Genomic DNA, 26,313 nt, shown 5'->3' with positions numbered 1-26,313 from the left:
TATGCCACAAGGATCTAGGTGGTCTAGGTCGGGAGTTACAGCCGCTCAAAGTCGGGGTCTAACGGATTCGCGATCCGCGGGGGGGTCGCTCCCGAGCCCCGCGACACTAGATTTCGATCAAGAGCCCGGAGAGAACCTCACCATAAAAATTTGAGCACTAAGCGACTTTTAGTTTTTGAGTTATAAGTGAATTTCTTTTCGGGGGGTGTGGCCTAAAGGTTTCACTTTCGTTTAGAAGATTCAACGTGGATTTCAATGTGATTAGTAATATAGTAAAGCTATTCACAACGTTAATAGCAAGTAGGTGAAGAGGCAGAACGACTGAAGTGATAAACTCTGACAAAATATGATTGTGTTATAATAATGTTATTTAAAGGATTTTTTAGTGTCTATGTGAAAGACTATTGATAAGTAAAATGAACAGCAGAGGATAGGAAAAACCACTTATTGGATCACTTTATTTCTCTATTTCAGTAATATTAAGCAAACCAGTTTTTTCATGTTAACTCCATATAATGCATTCTTATGCACACACACACACACACACACACACACACACACACACACACACACACACACACACACACACACACACACACATGTTTGGGATATTTCTTTGTAATCTAATGATATAAAGCTATGTTAAAACCAGTGACAACAGTGGTATTACATAGTTGCCATGTTAATCATATCATTTATCTACAACAGAATGACTGTGTACATTACAGATTTTTAACTTCAGGGACTATTTTGAACAGCAGAGGGCAGTAAAACACCACTTAATAGACCATCATGTTGATTTCGATTTCACCTTTTTAACTGTTATATAGGCATATTTTGTCCAATCTGTCTGAAAATGTTCATGATTATTTAATGTCACGTGTTTTTAAGAAGATCAGAGCATTCATTTCAAGGTTACATGTTGAAGCCATCGATTATAGCCACCCACATGAAGTAGTTCAACTTTTTCTTATAATTATTGATCTAGAGAGTCCAGAGAATTGTACTGCACTGGTTTTAACATTATGATATGATCAGAGATGTACACACACACACACACCTTTGTGATATTTCTTTGTAATCTAATTTTATAAAACTTTGTTAAAAACAGTGACAACAGTGGTAGTTATTCATATCATTTATCTACAACTGAATGAGTGTGTGTGGATTTTAATTCAATATGACAGTTGTCATAGTACTTTTTGACTAAATGTGATTGTAAATGTTAAATTAGTGAATTGATAAAGTCATAATATGAATTATACATGACAACTTACTATTTTGAACAGCAGGGGGCAGTAAAACTCCACTTATTGGCTTAACAGACCATCATTTTCACCTTTTTAACTGTTCTACAGGCATATTTTGTCCGATCTGTCTGAAAATGTTCATGATTATTTAATTCCACGTGTTCTGACTTGTTTATTGAAGAGATCAATGCTTTCAGGGACACTGAAAGTGTAGTAATAGATGGCTTCAACACAGTACATGTTGAAGCCATCCACATGAAGTAGTTCAACTTTTTCTTATAATTATTGATCTAGAGAGTCCAGAGAATTGTACTGCACTGGTTTTAACATTATGATATGATCAGAGATGGAAAACACCATTTACAGCCAATACTGGCAATTCACCATAGGAAATACATGGTTTTAAAGCTTTTTAACAGTTATAGCGCCACCTATGGTCCGATCTCCATTAAACTTTGCATGCTTGTTAATGATGTGATGACGCATATGCTCATCAATTTTTGGGATGTTCTGAGTTTTCCTTTAGGATTTATAGGCTTTGGGTGCATATTGACATGCCTCTTTTTGTAAATGACCCTGTTATAGCAAAACAAATGTTAAAGTTCCACTTTTTTTTGATAATTATTGATCTAGAGAGTCCAGAGAATTGTCCTAGACTGGTCTGGTTCCGATCGAGCAAAAAACCAGGGACTAGTTCGCAAAAGTAGGTTTTTGACATATACGTGAATATTTAATGAACAATTTGATTGACAGCAATGGTTCTAGAAGCAAAGTTGTTCAGCATGAGGAGATCTATCAATTGATATGCATATTGTGAGGGTGTGTGCAAACCACGTGATTACAGAGCCATAAAACTCGTTAGCGCCAACTAGTGGCCGATTTCTTTCAAAATTCTTACAGACCTCTAGGGCCATGAGTCGAACATTCCCAACGAGTTTCGTTCCGATCGGCCTTCGTTAACCTTGTTTCATGGGTGCTCAAACTTCATTGGCTGATGGCGGCCATGTTTTTTGAGATACACCAATGTCCTCATAAACATACATGGGGCCTTAGACCAAGACACTGCATACCAATTTTCAAGTCAATCGGACTGACGGTTAGGTGGTTATCTGTTTTTTTCGGTTTATAGCGCCACCTAGTGTTCAATCGTCGCTATTTTTTTACTGTGACCTCAAATTGAACTCATACACATGTGTACCGAGTTTGGTGAAGATATCTCATTTGCTTCTCGAGTTATAGTCATTTTAGTAAAATAGGCTCCCCCCACAACGTTTATTTTGCTCCTCCTAGCGACCGGAAATAGAAATTTCCACTTTTTTTCAATAATTATTGATCTTCAGACTCCAGAGAACATTTCTGCACTGGTTTGGTTCCGATCGGGCAAAAAACCAGGGACTAGTTCGCAAAAGTAGTTTTTCGACAAAATTCAAAATGGCGGAAAATCTTTCCAGGCGGAAATGAAATCGGAGATATACGTTTTTTTCGTCAGGTGACCAGCTTTCCAATGATATAAGACACTTGAGTGTACGACTTACGGTCTAGGAGTTATGAGCAGTTTCGCGCAATTGGTTGCTATAGCGCCACCTATGGGCCAATCGGGCTCATAATTTGATAACCTCTCCTCGATTTTTGTACTACCATCTGACAAAGTTTCAGAGCTCCAACCCTTACGGTTTGGTCTGCACGATGCGTTTTACGGCAGAAAAAAAATAATAATAATAATAAAAATCCTTACAATTACAATAGGTTTTCAGCACTTCGTGCTTGAACACCTAATAATAATAATAATAATAATGTCATAGTAAATTTAAAAGCAGAGCATCTATTAAATGATCTAAACCGCTGGAAAAGCGAAGATCTATTTCAAGAAAACTCTAGGATAATCCAACATCATTGGGCCCAATTTTGTTTTGTGTCATTTTCAGGGCAAACTGTCTTGAATTATACAAAAAACAACAACAGCAACAACAACAAAACCTTATTCGTTCTAACACACTGATTAATTAAAAATTAACTGTTTTTTTTTTATGAATAAATTGTTGAATCATTCTCTTTCAATTAATTCATAAACAGATTAATTTCGGAACGTACTCCATCATGATGTACCGTCTATATAAATGGTGTGCATTTCTTTATTTATATATATTTATACATGTAGGTAAATATTTCTGCTTATTGTCGAGAGAAGTTACGGGAAAGTTGTGAAATTTGGTACACAGATTGAGGACAAACATTCTAGCGCCACCAACTGTCCAAATTTGCATTCACATTTCTGTTAATAACTTTTGAACTGCAAGGGCAAGAAATAAAAACGGTATTTCCTCTGATTCAGTGGCTCGTGAAAACTTTCAGAAAAATAACATACTTTTTGAACTCCTCCTACAACATTACTCACATTTTCACGAAAATTTAACCAGATACTCTTCAGATCACGCCGAAAAATATAAGGAATTCAGGTCAATTCGTCAATCCATTCTCGCAACATAACATCATGACTTAACATGTAAACATACACGCTACTTTCAAGTCAAGTGGTGTGTTATCTAAACGCATTTTGAGCTATCCGCAAGCATGCGTGTATGTCTACGCCGTTAAACGTCTGAGTGATTCCGCGTGTATGTACATGCCATTAAATGTCCGAGAGAAACGAAGCAAAATGTAGATCTACATCTGGGGAGCGATATTTTTTTTTTCCTAGGTTGGTAGGGGAAGACCCATAAATGCTATTAACCCCAGCGACGGGTAGGTTTAGGGACGGGGTTAGGGTAGGTCATATATTTAAATATACAGTAATATAACGTTAAGTAAACGGCGTTCATAAACACGCTGAAAAGCGATTATGCATGTTGAGAGCACACCAAAAATGGAAATACGAATTGGTGTGTCATAGAAACGCCATTTCATGAGTTTAGTCTGGTTCTCGAATGACGCGCAAACAAAGTTGACAAAGAGCATGTCAAAATGGACATGAGGCTATATCTTAGCAACGTGCCATTAAGTGGCCATCAGATATGAAAAAATCATATTTTTGATTATAACTTCTGAACAGTTTGCCCAAAAAAAAAAAAAAAAACCACTGCTCTCTTTAGATTCGGTGCAGCATGCCGAGCCAAATGATAACCAATTATGAATTTTGTCGTAAAGTGCTATCTTTGACAAATGCATTGGCGTATTTTTATTACCTCGGTAAGTGTCATCGGCACTTTGCAAAAAATATAAATTAGTGATGTGATTAGTTTTGATTTTTGTCCTGAGACTCTTAATAGATTCCTTAGGTTATAAAAATAGAAAAGAAAGAACTACTTTTTCATAATCCTCCTAGACATTTTGTCCGGTTTTCACCTTATTTGAACCGTGTCGGCAGAAAGTTATGGATTTTGTGTCGATAGATGATACCATTTTGATATAATGCATCAATTAATTTTGATGGCACAATGCCAAACTGCATCTGATGCTGTATCTCTGTAAAGTTTTGACATATTGACCCCAAACTTTATGCATGTCTTTGTCACCTTACACAGCCCACCCCACAACAATTTGGTAACAGCGCCACTTATTGATAAAAAAATAACAAACCATTCATTTGTAGTGCTCTTTTGAGTAAAATCATCTTAAAACATCTTTAATTACTCATTGTTGCAGTGGGTCTGACACTTCCAGTGTTGTGCTTGGCCCGTAATTGCTGCTTTCAGCTATATTTAATATTCATTGCTGCATTGGTGCATATAAAAAATTAATTTTTTTTTTCTTGAGTAAAAAAAAAAAAAAAAAAAACTTGGAAAAGTTTTGATTATTTAACTAGATTTTGCTTCTGGATAAAGTTATGCAAAATCTCACTCTCAAGGCTATATCAGAGAAAATATATCATTATTTATATATAATATAAGCCAGCTTTATTTTGCAAAGAAATGTTTCAGACAACAGACTTCAGGAACATAGAGTGAAACTCTTCTAACAGCTAGTCTTGTATCTGGATCTCCTCTGTTGTCTGTATCTCTTTACTGTCAGGGTATCAGGTGGTTCTTTGCCCCCTCAGGCTCCTGCCAAATGTACCAGAATGCCCTGGGGCCTTCTTCAGTCTCTCCAATATATTTATGAGTGCACTATCACATTTTTTAATTAGGGGATAACAAGCACAGCCCTCTGCCGGATTTGTGAACTTCACACATCAGATTAGCTTCCCCAACAAGCACCCTGGCAGAGGGTAGGAGCTTATCTTCCACGGCACAGGGGAGAGAAATGGGGGAGGAGAGAAACAAAGTGAAGTGTCACAACGAGTAAGAAGCAGCAGTGGGGGAGAAGGGTTAGTGTGTTGAAGCCTATGCTTGTGTAGCTCGCAGTGTGTGCGAGTGTGGCATCACAACATCTGGAGGACTGAGTCATGGAGAAGGACTGCCGAAGCGAGACTGTGCGGGTCGTAAACCCCCCCGTGAGACACTCAACAGAGCGGACGGGCTGACATTTAATTATTTCTACAACGTATGCACGTGCACGCTTGGACTCGCACACTCGCTCCCTTCCTTTCTCATGGCTAAATATTGAAACCAAGCATCTAGCAATGCCTGTGTGCCACTGTATATGCAACTGAGCTTTGAACACTGACTTTGCAGCAAATCATCAGGATTAAGAGATTATGGTGTATATGAAATCGCACAGCAGCACACCACAGTGTTAAAAGAAGCAGAAAATGTATTTTTCTGCAGTGTCACATCAGCAAGACCAGAGTTCAGTCTGTTCAAGACAGAGGCGGGCTGAGGATAAAAGGTTACGCTGATGTAATGATCATACATTAACACCAGTTGAACAGAGGCACTTAAAAGAGCCAGATGTCTTTTGTGTCACTAAACTGCCTATCAAATGCCGAAACACGCTTTGAAAAACATACATTCCTTTAAATAAACAACATGTAGGAATTTAACTACAGAAATACTGATCAGCTATGCCATAGAAATACATAGATTAGCTGTGAATTCATTCAAGATGCTAATTTAATTTTATAAGAAAATTCTGAATAAAGCCAAAACAACAAACAAACAGACAAACAGACAAACAAACAAACAAACAAACAAACAAACAAACAAACAAACAAATAAATAAATAAATAAATAAATAAATAAATAAATAAATAAATAAATAAATAAATAAATAAATAAATAAATAAATAAATAAATAAATAAATAAAGCAAGCAGTGCGTCCAACCCATGTATTCAATAAATCAAAATAATTATTTCTGGGACAAAAAAAAAAAATTTAGAAAAAATTTAGCTGTTGTGACAAAAAAAATAAATAAAAAAAAATAAGGAATGACAATGAATGTCACGAATGTCAAAGTAATTAGTGGCAGATTTCCATAACTCAACAGTATGTGACACAGTAGTATATAGTCACATAACAGTCATATGACTTGAGGCAAAGTTGATTTTTATGCACATTGTGGAATTTGTTCTGTAAATGTTTCCATGACAGTTTAAGTGCATGTCTTGTAGATTTTTTTAAGCAAATACCTCAATTGAGCGTATTTTGCACATACTTTGTTTGCATCTAATGCCCTAACATTTTTTTATGAAAATATGTGGATTAAACTCAGCTAGTGACAGAGAAAGCATTTACTGTGGGAATATATCTTTACATATAATGTATGTATATAGAACTATTGATAGACAATAAAGATATTCTCAAAATTGTACTACATCTGTATTGTGTACCATTTCAAATTGAGCCAGCAGCTCATAAATTCAAGTCCGGATCATAAATTCAACCTGCTATCAGTCCACGGTGATGAAAACAAAATAAAACAAAAACAAGAACAAAGAGGATGGACAGAGAAGTCAATTTATGTTGGTGCTCCTGAAGACGATTGCTCCAGAGAGGCTTAAACACATTTTTCCTCTAAAATCCAAACAACAAAGATCCGTCCAGAGGACATTACAGCTATTACTGTGTCCTCGCAGTGACCGGCCTACAGCACAAACCCCCAGCTCGCATTTCCACATTAATAGAAGCTAAAAAGCATCTTTCAGCTCCCTGCTTGTGTATACGAGTAGCATTCACCGACTTTGTTCCTTCTTGTCCTTCAATTTTTTGTGAAAAACATGTTAATCTATGTCACCCTGGAGAAAGGCACCTGTGCAATTAACCTTGCACATATGTGGCGAACAAAGCCCTGCGTCGAGGAGCCAGGTGCATTTTGGACTTGTTTCTCGCCTGCCACTCTTTGTCTGAGAGATTCCTTTTCACCGCAGCTGCAGAGAGTGCATTAGCAGTAGAGTTCAACAGTCCTGCAGGTTCCAGCCTCGCACCTGTTATGAGGTGCTGTCTCTCTGGAGGATCTGACACGAGATATGACACTGTGACCTGTCAGCTGGCCTGCCGGAGTGAGAGCTCCAAAGCACTCAGAGAATGAGCCCGGACTCAGGAGTAATGAAGAAGATGGATGTGGCACCAGACAGGCATTTTGGAGCGTTTTGCTGGAACAGCTTGATGTGAAAACCCACTTATGTCTGTGTGTAATTTAATTAGGGATGCTCACACATCCCCTCCTTGAGCGGGGCACTCCCTCTTCGAGTTCAAATAGGCGCCAGGGGGTCTAGGCCTTAGACAATGAGGAGCGGAATAGGGGACCAATGAGACTGGTGTTTAGAGATGGCCGGAGCAGATAAATACTCCACCCAGGTTAGGTCTGTCCCTTGTTCATGCCATTTGATTGGTCGGCTGGGAGGAGATGGAAGTGGATTAGAGGGTGTTGCGATTTCATAAGCAGCACAGAGACAGTAACTCCTGCGTCGATGAACCAGATAGCTGTATGCATGAATAACTAAAGAAACCAAAACAAAAAGTGGACAAATCCTGTACTGCTCTGCATTAGAGGATGTCAGATGTGTTTGGTTTGGAAAGGGGGAAAACTACAGAGCAGAAGGAAAAGGTAAAGCGAAAGCTCCAGGAATAGGTCTGGCTTTTAAGAGGCCGAGCCATTTGCATATTAAGCTCACAAGGGGAAATAAAAGATAGCTGAGATCTGTCGTACGTGCTACAAATTTTTCTTGCCATCTTTCCGCATGCTAATGAATCACCACAGTGGTTTATCAGGTTGGTGATGCTTAGCGATTGTTCCCTGCTCTCCTTGCCATCTGCTTGTCGAGATCACAGACCACATGAGCCAGGCTTATCTGAGAATACACTCCATAAATCATTGCACGAGTCTGACACTTACTGTATCTCGTAAGGAACTGACCGTTCGCAAAAGCCACGCCCCCTAGTTGCCGTCACTCCACCCTTCAAACAAATGGTCAAAAACGACCAGCGTGACAGATTGGCATGACGGGAACTCAGGAAGAGGTATCAATGACCCTTTTTTGGAGCAATACATCCACGATATCCTCCGGATCAAGGCACAATGGGTTAAAGTATGCAGTGGAGGGATATATTCAAAATGTAAAAATACGCAATGAAGGAGACACGACTACCATCGAGGCTAATGCTTAAGTGAAATCTGTGAAACCTCCCTCCTGTGTGGATCCTCTTGATCTGCTTTCTCCATGTTTCTTTGACTAATCTCAGTGTCCCAATCGCCAACACGCTGTATGCGAGTTTACCATGTTCACATTGTTTTATCCATTGTAGGCACCGCTCATGGTGTGTTTTCAGCTTTGGAAAAGGAGAGAACACAACTCCTCCAGACAATCTCTCAGGGTACCTAGTGTCCGATTTACAAACGCACCGCTTCACCATCTTGCTTGGAGTCAATGTTTGATGGACCTGCTCACATAGTAATGGTTGCTATGGTGTGTGGACAGTGGCCGTTTCGGGGAAGGGGCAGACGAAAGGTCAATTAGATAAAGAGATCACTATCTATGTATGTAATCCATATGTATGAAAAGAAGAAATGTTGTTGTCCTTTCCAAAAACCATCATTCATTTTCTTCTCTAAAGATTTAGGCTTTGAAAATGCGATGCCCGGCGAGTTTAATTATTTTTGAGTGACTGCATAGTGGCTCTCTAGGTCCGAACTCTTGACGAGAAATTATCAGAATGTAGAACACCCATGGCTATAAATTAATGACATGCAACAGCGCGAATGCGTTCTCGGAGAGCGGAGGGGGTGCTGGCGGTGCGGGGATTCTCAGATGTATCCTCTCATTTCGGCTATGACCTGAGGGAGAGTGGGCTAAATTAAGTTAAAGAGGCTTAAAGTGATTAGGACATTTAGTGCTACCCTAATTAGGGTTGGCTGCACAAAACAGCATTACAAAAAGGAAAAAAAAAAAGAAGTTTCTTATTTAAGGGGAAAAAATGACATATATTTGAAGATGGAAATATTCTCTAAAGGAAAATTGGGGAGATGAAAATGAACATTATCATGGAATAATCACAGCCTCTATATCTCTTAATTTCACAATGTGGAGTGGGACGGGAGATATTAAACGGAAACATGTTGGGTTTTCTGGATGTCACCATGACTTATAGAGATGCTTATCTTGATAAATCAATGACTTTGCCCCTCGCACAATAGCTATTTAGAGACGGCTAATGCATCTCTGGCAAGACTGAAGGCAAAATTCACCATGCTATCATCGCCTTAAGGCACAGGGGCATCCGGCTGCTGATACGGCACAAGCTAATATGCAGTTATTTATTAGAATTGATGCACTACAGCAGATAAGCTTGGCACCCTTGTTGGTGTTTTTCAAGGTAATGACAAAAAAAAAAAAAAAAAAAAAAAATCACAATGCCAGCAGTCGCACACTCCAAGATTTCCTGAGTGGAATTTGCTTATGCTTGGGATCCAGTAGGCTTTGGAATGTAATGCGGCATTCTTCAAAGGAGGATTGAGCTCCCTGACAGTGGGTGTAAATAACACTGAAGAGCTGATGGGGAACGCTGATATGCATATAGGACAGACACTCATTTCTCCGCACAGACACACTGAAGCCTGCAGACAGCCCAGATTTAATATGATAGTTAAAATACAGATAATGACATGCCACAGTCGGCTCAGCATTATGCAACGATACTTATCTGGTCGACTTATTCATAATGACCAATGAGGTAGATGGAATATCTCAATGACTAATTAAAAATTGGAATGATAATTAGAGGAGAGACAGTGGGGTAGGTGGCTTCTCGTGGTTTTCTGTTTGCATCACACAGATAAACATATTCTAAAGTCACGACCTTTAGCATAATTACCTTTGCCAGGAGATCTGAACACAGTCACATGCTGGACTGACGCATGTGTGTGTTGTCATATATGTGTGCTTTTTATAATAATCTTCATTAGGTTGTTGTTTTTTCAGCATACACTACATTTGGTGTCAATAAGTTTTTTTTTCTCTGACTTTAAAAAAGTCTGCATTTATTCAATTTAATATGTTTGTGCTGAAAAAATATACATTTCTAAAGAACAACAACAACAAAACCTACCAACCTCAATATATACAGTCAACTTATTCGATATAATTAAATAAATGACTGCTTTTGTATCAGTTTGGTTCAATTAATAATTTTGTGACACACAAAAAAATAGTCACTTGTTTCATTCCTGAATTAATCAGTGTTTTTGAACAAATCAGTCTATTTGAGTAAATGATTCAAAGACTAACTAGAGACAGTCACTTGCATGAATCAGTGATTTTGAACAAACTGATCAAATGTATTAGTTAATGACTCATCAACGCAACCTGCAGAAAGTCTCACTGAAACATCTCCACCCCAAATGCACAGCGTAATATATATTTTTTATAAATTGTTTGCGTGACCCAACTGGCTCTACATCGCCTCAACCAATGGCACGAGATCTTTTTTGATGTGTTTGAGTGTTTCAAACGTCTGAAAACCTTCTTACAATTCTGTTCGGTGCAATTGTTGCTGGAGAAATTACACTTCACATTTAAAGACGCCTTATATAAAGATGCCTTAAAAACCTATTGACTGCCTGTCTGTGACTGAGGGTGTCGAACGAATGGTAATGGGTTATAGAAAGCATTAAGACATAAAGAGGAGTATTCATTCTAAAACGTACTGGCAGACGGGCCTTAAAAAATAATGACAGCTATCATAACATAAAAAAAATATTCAGAAGACTGCACTAATCTTCCTTTTAGCCCTTTAATTCTAAACCTTTAAAAGGATCATTTGCACTGTCAGGCAGGAAAGTGAAGCTACGTTCTTGACACTTATTTATTGTAACAACATCATATATTATACCATCTGGGTTGTATATGCTGCATGAAAGATGTTATTCACGATGACTCAGCAAGTGACCACAAACAAGAACAACATTCTCAGTTGTCTAACTGACCTATAGATTAACAAAAACACGAGTTGAACTCGCACAAATATCTCGAAACAATGACTGTAATCGAACAGAAGGAGTGGACAGATTTTTTAATTCACCTACAGTATGTTGTGTTTGGTACTGAATTGGCTTCGATGAATAGAATTATTGGAAAGGGTTGTGTCTCACATTGTCCTCAGTCAAAACATGTCTCCTGAACCAAATATGTTACATTATATCTGTATAAAAACCACACCAACAGCTGGGTAAATGTACTCATCCAAACACATGAGGGGTTTGTCCAAGAACAGGAAGGGACAAAACCACACAGGGGACTTGGGCTCTACAGAAATTACACTTCACTTAAAATATGGCAAGAGTGATTCCTTCGTTTCATGGAAACCCTTGCGCCATTCCCCATACAGCTCAAAAGCAACATGTGGGCATAAACACTTGTAGTGACCTTCAACCGTGACCCTGAAACAGCCAGCAGGCTGAGAAACAGTATAGACAGGCACACAGGAAATCCTTTCATTCCTCAGTGATGTTTCACAATGAGTAGGGCACCCTGTAAACAACATAGTTTCGTATCCTTTGGCAAAATGGCTGCCCCACTAGGACAAAACATATTTTCCTAATAAAGACAGAAGGATTAGGTGGATTTAGGCCTATTTTACATCGTTCCCCATTTACTTTCAGCGGGTTAAGCCATTTGGTGAATGCTGAACATCTGGTCATTCTAAGAGAATATGGAAATCCACTTAGAGGAAATTAAAACAAATGGGGGGCCGGGTAATGATTTCATGAGCAATTTCCCATATTAGGATTTCTAATAGTTCACAAGAAAAACAGATTTTATCCCGCTCGCAATGCACATCAATCACATGGCACTCAAAATTGCTCGTGAAACGTTGCAAGGACACATTTCCAGATACCGTCTGTGTGTCTTTAAAAATAGTTCTTAAAAAACGGTACAGATATTCATTCGCCCAGCTCCACCATCCCGTCAAACACATCCTCTTAACCCTAAATGAATTAAACTCTCATTAAATATGTATCCCATTGTTAATCATGTGCATGTGAAGGGCATTAGATATCAATTTGGAAAATGACTTCAAAAATCTCTTTATAGAAATAGTCCTTTGAAAAGGCCTTAAAAACTATAATTAATCAAAAGGCCGTTAGACATGGGTTCTAATGAAAGAGGGTTGTGTGCCAAAAAAGAGGATATACAGTATGTGGATCAAATGAGCAATACAATAGTACTGCCCTATTTACAAAAATACTAATGAAAAGCAGGAGAAAGGCCGCACTATGACAATTTTCATTTTCGGGTGAACTAACCCTTTAAGCATTATTTAATGCATATATGGCGTCAAATGTACAACAGAACTCACTGACATTCTCTCACTTTATATCTAGTGATGACTACAGCAGTTCAATGATAAAAGCCTTTTTTGTGGGCTTTGACGCAGGACAAGAGATAAGAGCTAAAAATAAGGTATTCTTGACTGGACTAGAGAGTTTGCTATCCACTGTCTTTCCATCTGCATTATTTCAGGCTTAGCATTCAATGCGGTCACTCCTTAGGAAACTAGCATGCATCAGTCATCCTGCGGAAACACACGGAGCTGAAGTTCTACATGTCATTTTCTCAAATGTAAGGCCGCAGTAAAGTGCAGGGCTCAGTGTGACATTTTAAGTTGGAGCGCTTGTGAAAAAGCTTTGGCCAGAGGCAGTAATTTCTGTCTCATTGTGAGGATCAGAATTGTGCAGTGCAGTGAGTACTTCATATCTCTCATGGCAAGAATTTGCCCTGAATTTGCAAGCTGCGTGAGACATCTTGGGCAGCCTCCCCCATTATATCTTTACTTTTTAAAACGAACCACACATTTCTTTTCAAAACACTACATTCTGAAGGGTTTAAATGCACAAAGGACAATATGTACTTCATATCCAATCAGTTTTTATGTAATCCAAACTGAATTAAGCTATTGTCAACACGGCCTCTTTTCATTTCTGAAATAAACTGAGCAAGCTTACAAAAAAACTTAATAGTTGACTCTCAACTCCATTTACTAGGCCACAGGCAATCTGCCAATCCATTATCTGTCTGCTCTACAAAAGCAGTGAACCTAGGATGCTTATCTTTACATGTGACCTACATCTTCCCTGTCAGAGCAGCCCCATAATGCTGCTAGGTTGCTCCACACCCTTATGTGGCAATGCCACAAATGCTCCATTTAATCATAAAAAAATCGTCTATTTATTTCATACTTTCTTGCTATAGAAGTTATCGCTGCTGAAACCCTTTCGGATCTGAATGGATTTCATGGTGTGTGCATGGCATTGTAATTAACATTATTGTCATCAACATTTACTTGACAGATGTCTTTAAATATACGGTCACTGCTTTCTCAAAGGGTGAAAGTTACTAAATAAAGATTTTTCAGTGAAACATTCTCAATGACGTCGAATCTGCCTGTACATTTAGTGCGAGGGAACAGTGTGATTTTTCACAGATGAAGTGTGGCCCTGTTCCTCATCTCCACCCCCACCCCTGCAGTGCTTGGCACCCTGTGAAATCGCGAGCTGGGCTGCAGTCGGGCCCCGGAGGGCCAATAGTGCCGTACCTTTGTTCATGTCAATCAACTGCTTCTTCTTCTGCTGTCTTTCAACTTTCTCTCGCTCAGCCTTTTCCTTTGCTAGCTTGGCTCTCTTGATCTTTTCCTCCATCTCCCTCTTCTTGTGGTTCTCCCGCACAGCATCCTGAATTGTCAGAGAGAAATAAAGACAATGAAATTAGAGGGTAACTGAGATGACTGTGGAAAAGAAGGGAAAGAAAATTTCAATTCTTCTACTGAAGAAACACTATAGTGACACACTCTAGTAACAATGGTAAGTCCATACACACTAAGGATATTGCTTATCTGCAGGCCCACACTGACTATGCCTGCAGAACTCCACATTACTCAAACTTCAGACACCCATACAAGGGAAGAAGCCTGTGTGCACAATGTGCATATTCACTTGTTAAGTTATGATGCAGTATGATGTATTTAAAATTATGCATCTCATCAATTTAGTTCACTCACTTGCCAAACAGTCAAAACATGTTTTACACGTATTATTAAAGGGATACTCCACTTTTTTTCTTGGAAATAGGCTCATTTTACAACTCCCCCAGAGTTAAACAATTGAGTTTTACCGTTTTCAAATCCGTTCAGCCGATTTTCTGATATTTAGAAGAATGTCAGTAACCAGACAGTTTCTGGTCTCATTGACTTCCATAGTAGGAAAACAATATACTATGGAAGTCAATGAGACCAGAAACTGTCTGGTTACTGATATTATTCTAATATCAGAATCAAAAATATAAAAAAAAATATCAGAAAATATTCAAAAATATCAGAAAATCGGCTGAATACATTTGAAAATGGCAAAACTCAACTGTTTAACACTGGGGGAGTGGTAAAATGAGCCCATCCCCCCCCCAAAAAAAAAAAAAAAAAAAAAAAAAGTGGAGTATCCCTTTAATATTAAATGTTTAAAAAAATAAAAATGTTATTTTTATGGAACTGTTATTGTAAACAATACAACTACACTATAAAAAAAGGTTCTTCAGGGGTTCTTCAGGGGTTGTGGTGGTCATGGTGCTACTGTATATAGTACCACTACCATTTAAAGAACCTGTTAAGCCCAGTTTGGTTCTTCAGTGGTTCTCTGTGGTGGTTAACATGCTCTACGGCACCTCTTATGGTTCTATATAGCACCATATGATTACAAGTCAATGAGCCACCATTTTTCTAGTGTACTATGACATGCCCTTGAGGTATTTTGCTCTATTTCAATTTACACAAGACGCCTCCACACATGAACACTTTTCACTCAACATTTACCACATTTTACCATGTTTAAGCCCTTTCCTAAATTCCAAAATCAGCACAAAAATGCAAAGACAGTTCACAGATTTCATCTGAGCCTGTTTATCTGCTCTTGAAATTAAGGGACACAGTTGCAGCCTTTCTGGCTACAGTGAATGAAACAATGAGTGTTGAGAAGAGGAAGCAGACAGAGATTGTCTAATTGAACATCAAGATGGCTCCTGATACTGCTGTTGTCCTCACTGAGCTACAGTCTCCATGAGCATTAATGTGAAAGCAGATAACAGTGTCCATCCTGGATATTTCCAGTGACTGAATGCTGGCGGGGTACCAGCGAGTGAGACACAGAGATATCGTCCACCTCCTCTCTTCTTCTGTAAATGCCACGGAGGTGTCAGGCGGTATGAAGACGGCGAGAGGGCTAGACGGAGACGCTCAGAGGGCACAGAAACACAGCAGAGGATAGAGAATAAGCCACTTCTACATAACCTTTCCAGCACAGCAAAGGTCTCTTCACCCCAGGCCTGCACCACTAACCTGACAGGCTTTGCCTTTAAGGGAGGAATGAGTGTTTTGTGTACACATATATGTGTGCGTCTTGTTCTTTCTTGGTACGATATAATGAGTGTCGACAGTCTGGCCCTTTCAGACTCCCTTAGGGTTTTCGACATGCGTGTCGTTTTCGGTGCTGAGACAAGGATCATGGGTACAGTGTGGGGGGAGAAAAGTGCAGCTCATCATGGTGGTCAATCGCGGAAGCGGCCGTCAAGTCCAGGAACAGGAGCTCACTGTCTTTTCATGAACTGACAGACACATGGATGAACATGAGTGAGAGAGATGCAACTGTTCCAGATTTGCATTTTGCTGCAAAAATATTAAGTCAGCAAGGAATAAACCCCAAACTAATAAAAGTAATTGAGTCAGCATGCATATGGCTGTCCAAAGAGTGTGAAAAGGGATTCTATATTCATCTATTCATGCCACAGAGTGACAACAAAAATTAGCATAAACAATTCTTCCTGTTATTGTGTTTTTGCATTTTCAAATAGAGTATTATGAAGCTACAGGATTGTGGGTCTCCAAAACTGACAGTTCAATCTCATTCTTGTAATTGAAGATAGAATCAAGCTCATTGTCAAGCATTAGATTCTTAATTGAAAAATCATTTATTCATAGCAACAAAAAATAATTCCTGCTGGCAAAAGTTTTTATAAACAAACAAACAATTCTGACGGCAAACACGATTACACAACATAATTATCTCACCCTCATCAAACATGCAAAAACCCTAATTACCATGGCAACAAACATGTTTTCAACTCTGCCAATTAGCCTGGGGCAGTATTTATGATTTTATCAATTTTCTTAATTGTGTTTTAGGTATTAGGAAGCTTTACATGAGATAAACAACACCCAGAGGGAGTCCTTTTGAATATCACTCCCATAGCACAAAACGTCTGTGCTATTGACTACAAAGGACAGAATCACATTAGCATAAAGCAAAAACGATGGTGGGATGGTGTGCTTTTTTTTGCTGTTTGTAACACGTACGTCTGCTTAGGAGAATCAAATGCACAATTTAGACCATGATCATGTTCTTGTTCATGAACGGTTCGAAAAGCATTCATCTGAGCTTTGGGTTCTCACAGAAATGTATTTCTAGTGGTCACAGTGCCTCTGACTGTTGCAAATTCAAATCGCATCCCCATCGGTCCTCCTTGCCAGGGAAAGCTGATATCTCACGGTTGCAGAAATGCAAACGAAAGGTAAAGGTTAGTTAAAAAAAAAGAAGATAGAAATAAACAGGAAGGATTGAAATCCGCGGGAAGTCCCGTGGTTGTCAGCGGTGGCCACCAATCAATATGTTAAGGCAAATTAGGCCGGTTAATTGTGTTTGCACACTAAATAATCCAAAGTCATTAGGAAAGCTGATTACAGGGGGAAAAGTCTTCCTTGAAACAGTTTTGGTTAATTAGAGTACTCAGAAAGGGTTATTTAAAAGTGAGAGAGATAGCGCTCTATCCGTCCGTCTTAGAAAGGACGATGCCGTAAAAAAACAATTTTTAAACCTGAATGACTTAGAACCAAAAAATAAGATAGAAAACAGAAGAAAACAAAGTCTTATAGGTTTGGAATGACATGAGTACCTGGTAAAATAATTGACATTTTTAGGGGAATTATCTTTTTAAAACCCTGAGTTAGTAGAAGGATGAATATTAATACAATCTTATACACACTAAATATTAACAATGAATAAACATCCATCTTGAGGGAAGAAAATGTGGGAGGATTTGATAAAACTTTCAGTTGGATGAATCACCAACATGATCTGCTAATAGGAAAGACGATAATAAACAAGCAATTTACTTCTAACACCAATCAACACAACAAACCCACCTGGGAAAAGCACATTTTATGTAAAAACGCAGCATGTTGTGAGATCTCTAGATTGGTAAGGCGACGTACGGCGGGCTTTTGTCCACAGTACTGTTTGCATTACTCTAGGAGAGGGATTGCAGCAGAACTGAATTTGCCAATATGGACTCCATCTACCCCGAGTGTGTTTATGCATGCTGGCAAGCACAGGATAGGATGCTGTCCTTCCAGGCAGCCACTGAGGACTAGATGTCTTTGTAAATATATTTCACTGGGTACATGTGCAGCAGAGTGACAGTAAGGAAGAGCACTCCTGCTGCAATCCTCCATTGTGGGGGAGGCTTTGTAGTCCCTCCTGTTTGCCCAGCCTTAGTGTAGAATATTTGAATAGTCTTGTATTACGCACAGAGACAAAAAAGGGTAAAGGGACTCTATAATTCATTATTATGTTTTTTTTTTTTTCTTTTTTGGGGGGGGGGGTTGGCCATCATATATGTATTGCTCTACACGCAATGCATACACACTTGGCTATTCAAGGAACACTTCCGGGAAAGAAAAAAAAAAGAGAGTGAGAGAAATGGAGGACAAAAAATCCACACCACAGATGGGCCTATTTGGCCAAAACAAAATGTACACTAACTGAACCAATTTGATGATATTTGAGTTATCTATTTATTTATTTATTGGATCATATTAGTTTTCAGCAGGCTGTGAGAGGCCTACAAAATTGCCAAGAGTCAAAAATGGCCGACGTTGTGTGTGTCGACTCAAATATTAGACCAATTTGAAGAGACACTCCATTGGGTTTAATTGCGATCACTCACTTTGGCTGTGTGGTGGAAATGAAAAACAGGCAGTGATGACCACCACACTACATCACAATTTCCAATACTAGCATCATCATTATCATTATTCTCAGGGACGACATAATACATTAAGCCAAAGGCCCTCAATAACTGTAAGTGTAAGCATATATGTGTATTGGCATAAATATGCACGTTCACAAATACACACACACTTGGATTCTATTCATTAGCTGATTAATGCTTGTTGTGCACCATCACTGTGGCTCAACCTCTGCTGACTTTTTTGGTGTAACCAGTGGGTTACGGCCAATGAGCTCGTTGACACGCCCCTACTTGATGACGCACTGAGCCCACTGAGGCTGATCTCTCCCCTAACAATAGAGCACATTCGCATCAGTTTGCCGCTCAATCGCGAGTTACTGTCAGTATTATTAGTTACTACAGCCTATATTTTGCTATAGCTAGCTATGCCTCCGACACGGAAATGCGTAGGCTACTACCTGGATGCGATCATGCGCAAAACAGATCGGTGTCTTTATTTAAATTTTGATAGCTTATTTTATGTACTTGCCGGCTTTTTTATCATTCAAATTTGGCTGGGTGGCTAATAACACATTTTTCTGTGGTGTGACAAACTCAGAACACATACTTAATTTTTTACTTTACAGGGACTTCTATTTCTATTTCTATTGGCCCAGAAAAGAAATATACCTATGGGTTCTCTTATCTGATTGTGCTCACTTTTTGAGAAAGGGCAGGCAGGGTTTTTTATTTTGTCCTACCAAATGGATGTGTCACTCAGGCAATTTAACATACAGCAATGTAGGCTATTTCTGAGGATAAATGTTGATAAAACTATGAGGTGCCATAAATATGCTATGGTGAAAAGTATATTATTTGGAGGTCTCTATCATGAATACAAATTTATTTCATAACATTTCCCTGCCAAAGATTCAATAAGTACATTTGCACATATGTGCCCAACATCCGGTTGTGACATGTTCAGTCATGAGTAGTAGGATTTTGGACCAATGGGACTCAAAGTGGGCATGTCTTTCCAGAAAAACCAATGGCATGTTCTGTCCTGGCTAGTTAGGGCCAACAACTTGTATCACATTTAAATTTATCATAATACTTCTGGCTATGAAAGGGATGGTTGTGCATTAAAATGAGCTGGGAAGTACGATCGCCGGAGCACGATTTGAGCTTTTCCTCGAGAGATATCATGGCTTGCAAACGAGTAAAGCAGTTGCAGTTGATCAGTGTTCAGATGTACGAATGAACTCAAAAGTATTTTTTTCATCCAAGCCTCTGAAGAAACAAGGTGTTAACTTTATTTTCTCTGGAAATGCGCCGACACAACTTCCCAAAGTTTTGTATGGTCCAAAACATTTCACCAAGGACTGTTTCTTCAACTTGGGCCAATACAGAGCTGGGCTCGATGAACGTCTGAAAATAAATTGATCGAGCTACCAAGCAATTTCTAATGCGTAGCCTAATTGTTCAAGTTCAGACAGGTAATCTTTCTCTCAAAATCGTTCAATACAGTTTATGCATAAGTCAAGCCAGTGACTAAAATATCTAATATATATATATATATATATATATATATATATATATGTGAAATGACTTCACAAAGTTTCTTTTAGTAGGATGAAAACAATCTTATTTAAATTGTGAACAAATTATATACAGAAAGCGATCAAAGAACAATATTTCCACACAGCGTGAGTTTATCTGAATAACTCGTTATTAAATCAATGACGCACGTTACACTGCACAATAAAGCTCTTACTGTATGTATATCATCATGTTTGCATTGGTGAAAGCATTAGAGAGAGTGGAGAAACTGCGTTGCAATTATAAGATCTTCATTCTCGCGATCAACACACTATCATCTGCTCGCTCAATGCTCATCCTGGCAACATTTTATGTAATGGGAATAGATCTAAATAATATAAAAAAAGTTTCGTTTCAAAACGTTTCGTTCGTTGACGATTCGTTAATCTCGATAGCTGTAATAGTAAAAACGTATAATAACTGTAGCAAAAGTATTCGAGAGGGTTTCACATGTAATACGCAGCTATTTCATATGCAAGCATCTCAGCCAATCAGAGCAGAGGCCGGTTACACTGAATCCCACAGCAGACACGCCCCTTCAAACAGAACGTTCAAATCAGAGGCTAAAATCTAGAACCTTTAACCGATTTTAATGCATGACATGGAGGCAAAGAACCGTCATTGCTAAGAAATATAACGAAGTGATTCAGTAGTGAAGATATTTTATTACTAAAAGTCGGAGGGCAGCGTTGATTAGTTTCTGTGTTACTGAATGTTTGTGTGTGTGCGCAGGCGCAGCACACTGTGTGCGAGTGATGTATGTATATATGTGCGCTTCAATGAAAACAGCGCAAAACCTGTGCATTAACACTTTTATTGCACACCTTCCAGCCAATCAGAATTGAGTATTCAGACAGACCATGGTATAAGACACAATAACACATTCCCAGCATATAGCTACCAAAAGAGCCCTCAGCTGTTATAAATGCATTTGACTGGGAATACATGCTTAGACATAAAATACATTTTTTTACACACAACAAAACAAAACAAAATAAAATAAAACAAATAGAGACAGAAAAAGAAGAAAGAAAATAAGTAAAACAAGAGTAAAGGACACACATGGAATATTCTTGGTGCCATGGAACATCCAGCCATGTGTTCTCTACCAGCTCTGGTCTTTTCTTTTATTGAAGTCTAAATCACTGATGACTTATTTATGAAGAGCTATTCGCTTGAGAGAATAATTTATTTTCAAAGATGCCCCTTTTACAGGCATTCAACGCTATATCATGGAGGGAGCGCAGTGTCATGTGTTACTAGACTTTGATCAGACCAAGAATCAGATCAAGAAATTTTACATGTTCTGTATGGCTTTCGTGTACAAGCAAATGTGTGACTAATGTACAGTTTCATGAAATGTTCTTCATCTAATAGAAATTCTCAGCGTGTAGGTACTGTACCATCATGTTAAGTAAACAAAAGTTGACTTCTTGTGCAGGACACATGACATGTTGTGCAACTTGTATACAAAATATAACGGTGCTATATGTATTTTTTAGTGGCCTCTAATGGTGATGTTTCAGATTGCAACCAATTTTTACAAGAACGCTCGTGCTATGGGCTCTATGCACAGCGGTATTTCCGGTGAAGGTGTAAGGATGCTCGATAACTTCCACCGATCGTAGAGTCCAATGCAATACTGGCAATTTATATTGAATTTTATACTCCATGGTTATACTAAAGAAACGTTAGTCACAAAAACAGATAAAACAGACACCCCTCGTTGTCTTTATGCTTCTTTTTAAAATTATATTAAATAAACATAACTATATATAAAATTACATCTAAACGTATGTACGTTTCGTTTCAAAGACAGGAGGACAGTACATTTTGAAGATTCTGCCATAATCCCGTTTTCTCCGGTTTTCCTCGGCTTTAATCTCCACAACCGGAATTGGACGAGCATCCTTACGTCAAATGCGGAACTTATGCGTGCATATAGCCCATTGCGCGTGCTCGAACACAATAGCAAACACTCATGGTACACGGCCACACTGAAACTTTCAACACACTGGAGAAAGCATCACACAATATGCTGGAAACTCATGTAAAGTCCAACTGCAACGTATTATTATTATAAAACATGTACTATTATAAAACATAATATAATTATTATGTATTATTATAAAACATGAATATTAAATCATTATGCAATGTGTATATTCAAATTAATATTTTACATACAAGTTTTCAGAAAGTTCAATTCAACACTCTATAAAAATGTACACATTTTTATGCAAAATATATGTATTATAAAACATTATTTTATATAATCCCTAAGCCCCATTTAAGTTTTAAGAGGCAAACACAAGTCAGACTTTAAGAACTTAAAAAAAAAAAAAAAATCAATTAGCTGGAAATCTCATATCTTCTTTGTACAGTGAGATGTACTGACGCCTCCCCTGGTTTCGCTCTCAGTCTGGATAAATCCCATCCTATCAGCAATAACCTAGTCCTACCTGCCTAAATCCAAGGTAGGGATTTTTTTTTTTTTTTTATGTGATGGGGGAGGCGTTGCCTTGATACTTACCAAATACAGAAGCTAATGAAACTTTGAAAGGATAAGCTTCTGAGACTCTTTTATCTGCACGGGAGCCACACGTTTGGTAATACATTATACATTCCATTCTCAGCACAGTTTATGTACGCTTTAATCTGCCCAATAAACCTGTCCTTCAATCTCTTCACCACTGTGGGGTTAATGTCGTTATCAAATATGATAAAACAAGCTAAATCACCACATGCACTCAAGACAAGGCCAGCAGCTTTAGTTTTGAGTGGCGTGCTATTACTTAAAGCTATGCACTGATAAAAAGGTGTGTGTATATATAAGTTAAGTTAGGAAGAGAATTGGGCTCTCACATTCCAAGTGACAGAATCTGTCAAAGCAATCCTAAAATTAATCATACTGTTATCCAGCAACCCTGACCTGTGCCATCTAGCTGTGGGGAGGGCATCAGAAGTATTAATTCGAATATTATCTCCACCTTCTCTCGAAGACTCAAAGCCAGATTTATATACATTAGAGAAAGACATAGAGGAAAGTAAAAAGAAAAAAAAAAAACATCAAATCTCTTCAACCTCGAGGAGTGCAAAGATCAGAAGATAGAAGCACTCTACTGAGGAAGAACAGGTAAGAGCGTTTCTGTACTCACCATGAAGAGGTTGCGGAAGTTAGCCAGGTCTCCGAAGAAGTCCTCGACACTGACTGTGTGGGGGTCGAAGGCAAAGTAGCTCCCCAGGCTCTCGTAGAGCTTCTGCATATTCTTGTGCATGGTGGAGAGCTTCTCATACTGCTCTCGCGAATGCTTGGAGAAGCCGTGAGAAAGATACAGTTAAGGAAGGATAAGCAGGGTATTGTACAGTGGTGGATAAACATGGACAAACAAAGCAACTTGCTGCCCTCCAAATCCTTTCCACAATCCTTCAACAAAAGAGGTCACCTGTGGAAAATTGAGCAAATCCACCGCTTCTCTGCAGAGGTCAAGCGAGACAAACAGAGGCATTCAATAACCTCTCCATCTAACGTCGGAGTCATTGGCGCACTGAGCTATTAACGCCGGCGCAGGAGTGATAGAGGAAAGTTTCACTGTCTGGGGGTCTAACACAAATGCTGATTGCAGTCATTGCTTCTCCCCACAGAGCATGCCAAACCCCCATGAGAGATGCACTTTGCGATTTAAAGAGCAGATAAAAGCAGGTTCTCTCACTGAATGGCTATTGACAGCTCATGTCAGGGACGTGCAGTCTCACAGCTCACGACGTGCACATGGACCGCCCCTGGCCTCGTAAACCGCATATACATACGTACAAAAAATAGGTAGTGCTTGCCAATAGCCTCGCTTTCTTTATGCCGCATGCTAAAAAAGCCGCATGCCATACATAGACTGTGATTTAGCTGCACATATTCAGCCTTCATTTCCAGGTGATTGTGGTTCCTGGATTTAAATCAGTGTGGATGGGCCGAGATTGCCCTTTTGAAGGAATCAAATCCAGGTCTGCCATTTTATTCAAGCTATTCATCTCAAATTCGCAGATGTGATGATGCGGGTGCTGTCCTAAAAAAACATGCAACAAGTTGAATGAAACCATCTAACTTAATAAACAAATATGTTTTCTGATGAAAAAAGCAGAGGTGTCATTTCTTCAGCGTTATAATACTATCTATTATCTCACTTTAATATGAAAAGTCAACTATGCCAATTGTAGCTCGATTTTCCTAATAAAGCTGGGCACACACTACACTATTCAGGACGATTGTGGGCTGATTTCTCCCCTTCCGACAATCCTAGGTAAAGTCTGATTATCTTGATTGTTCTACAGATTGTCTAATCCGATTTTCCTGTGGCGTGATGTGTGTTAAGAGTGGCTGAATCTGCTCGTAAGAAGTTCGGAGCTGCCCCCGATCTCTGATAGTAAATATTCAACCCCGAAGGCAAACGCGTGCACGCTCTGGAGATTATCATCATGTGAAATGAAACTATACCCAATCTGAAAACGAGCTGACGGAACACTCACGCCCAGCTAGCGCGGTAACTTGTAAAGTCCATGTTCACACCGTCTCCATGACTACAATGGCGCCACCAGGGGGTGGCCAGGGGTGGCCATGGCCACCCCTGGCCGACTCCTGGCCACCCCATTGGCCACCCCAATGGCCAGTATTAATTTTTGTAGCATCAGTTATGCATTTTATAAATAAGTCAAAAATATTCTTAACTAAAAGAAGACGGGGAATTATGTGTCGTGACGTGCTTTTTAAGTGCCAAATGGTATACAGCAGCTTTTAGGTGTGTTTTTGCCACGTTTGGACAGGCAGGGATGCAAACAGCCCGCTTTTCGGCGCCTCCCGCTTTTTTCACGTCAGTTTGGGTGACAAAATCATCTGAAGTCATTCCATAGCTTAATGTGAGGGACAGAAGTATATTTACATCATTAAAATATAAACTCGTTTTCCCTCCTCTGCGACTGTCATCATTCTCCATTCATATTCAAACAGCACGCGCGCCTCTTGGATGCACGGTAAAACTCTCTCCAATATGATATATTGACATTATAAATGCATGATCTGTAGATAAAAGTCTGTATATTCGCATCAAATTACTTTATTTTCTTGGAGTTTGTTGCTGTTTTTAAGCGACTCACTACCGTGTTCTGTTAGATCACACATACATATCACAAGGATTAGCCTATGAATCGGCATCAAACGCACAATAACTGTGAAACAAAGGAACAAATCGCACTTGGATTTGTGTGCTCAACATTTTTTCGATTTGTGACATGAGCTTTTAAATGCGCACTTATGAAGCGCAGTGCTGCTGCACACTGTGACTCCATGTTGCTTTGAGCACATCATTCTGCACCCGCGATGTTTTTCATGTAATCATACAAGAACGGGCTCAATCATGGGTTTGCGCACTGAAATATTATTAAAAGCCAATATATTTTGTTATACCTAGCCTGCTCAATACATTTTAAATAAGCATAATTTAATTGTATATAATTTATTTGTAGTTTAGGCTATGCACTTCTGAATTCTTGACAGTAATATATAAATATAAAATTGTGACATGATTGCCTGATTGAATTTTAAAAGAGAACTAATAGTAATTTGTTTTTATTAACATATTTAGATTTTATAAAATTACTGTGCAGATTTTTTCAAGAATTACTTTTTGCTGCTGATGTATACACTCATTAAGTGTATTAAAAATTCATAATACATATATGTAATATTTAAAGGTGTTAACTGTAATCTTACACTGCAAACTAATAACTTAAAAATGATTAAATTCATCACAATTATGTAAGTATCTGGAAATTTGCTGTGGGGCAAGGACCCTTATATATCATATAATATATATCATTATATACAATGTAATATATATTAGTTGGGCCCTACTAATATCATTAGTAACATTAAATATTACACAATAAACCAAAGTATATCAGTAGAAGTTTCCTTAAGTCTTTCTGATAGTTTTCTACAGGCTGGTTTATTACAACAGTAAACAATTCTGAAATTATGGTTTATACTGTAGTTTTGGTGTGCCACCCCAAGATTTTAACTGGCCCCATCTGGCCACCCCTACGAAAAATTTCT

The 26,313-nt window shown here is 38.6% G+C and overlaps 1 protein-coding gene across 6 annotated transcripts in view; it reads right to left on the bottom strand.

Moving 5' to 3' along the window:
* diaph2 (diaphanous related formin 2) overlaps positions 1-26,313 on the bottom strand; it is a 453,020-nt gene that overhangs the window by 60,832 nt on the left and 365,875 nt on the right. For all 6 annotated transcript variants that reach the window (XM_039655194.2, XM_039655195.2, XM_089134932.1 and 3 more), the window contains 2 exons: positions 23,369-23,533; positions 14,158-14,293 (listed from right to left, as the gene is read on the bottom strand). In XM_039655194.2, coding sequence (XP_039511128.2) covers positions 14,158-14,293; positions 23,369-23,533 — 301 coding nt within the window. The remainder of the gene's footprint in view (positions 1-14,157; positions 14,294-23,368; positions 23,534-26,313) is intronic.

This window comes from Pimephales promelas, chromosome 9, assembly GCF_988280905.1.
Source record: "Pimephales promelas chromosome 9, fPimPro1.hap1.1, whole genome shotgun sequence".
NCBI lineage: Eukaryota > Metazoa > Chordata > Actinopteri > Cypriniformes > Leuciscidae > Pimephales > Pimephales promelas.
Note: the sequence above shows the minus strand (reverse complement) of the source record. Positions and strands in the feature narration are given on the sequence as shown.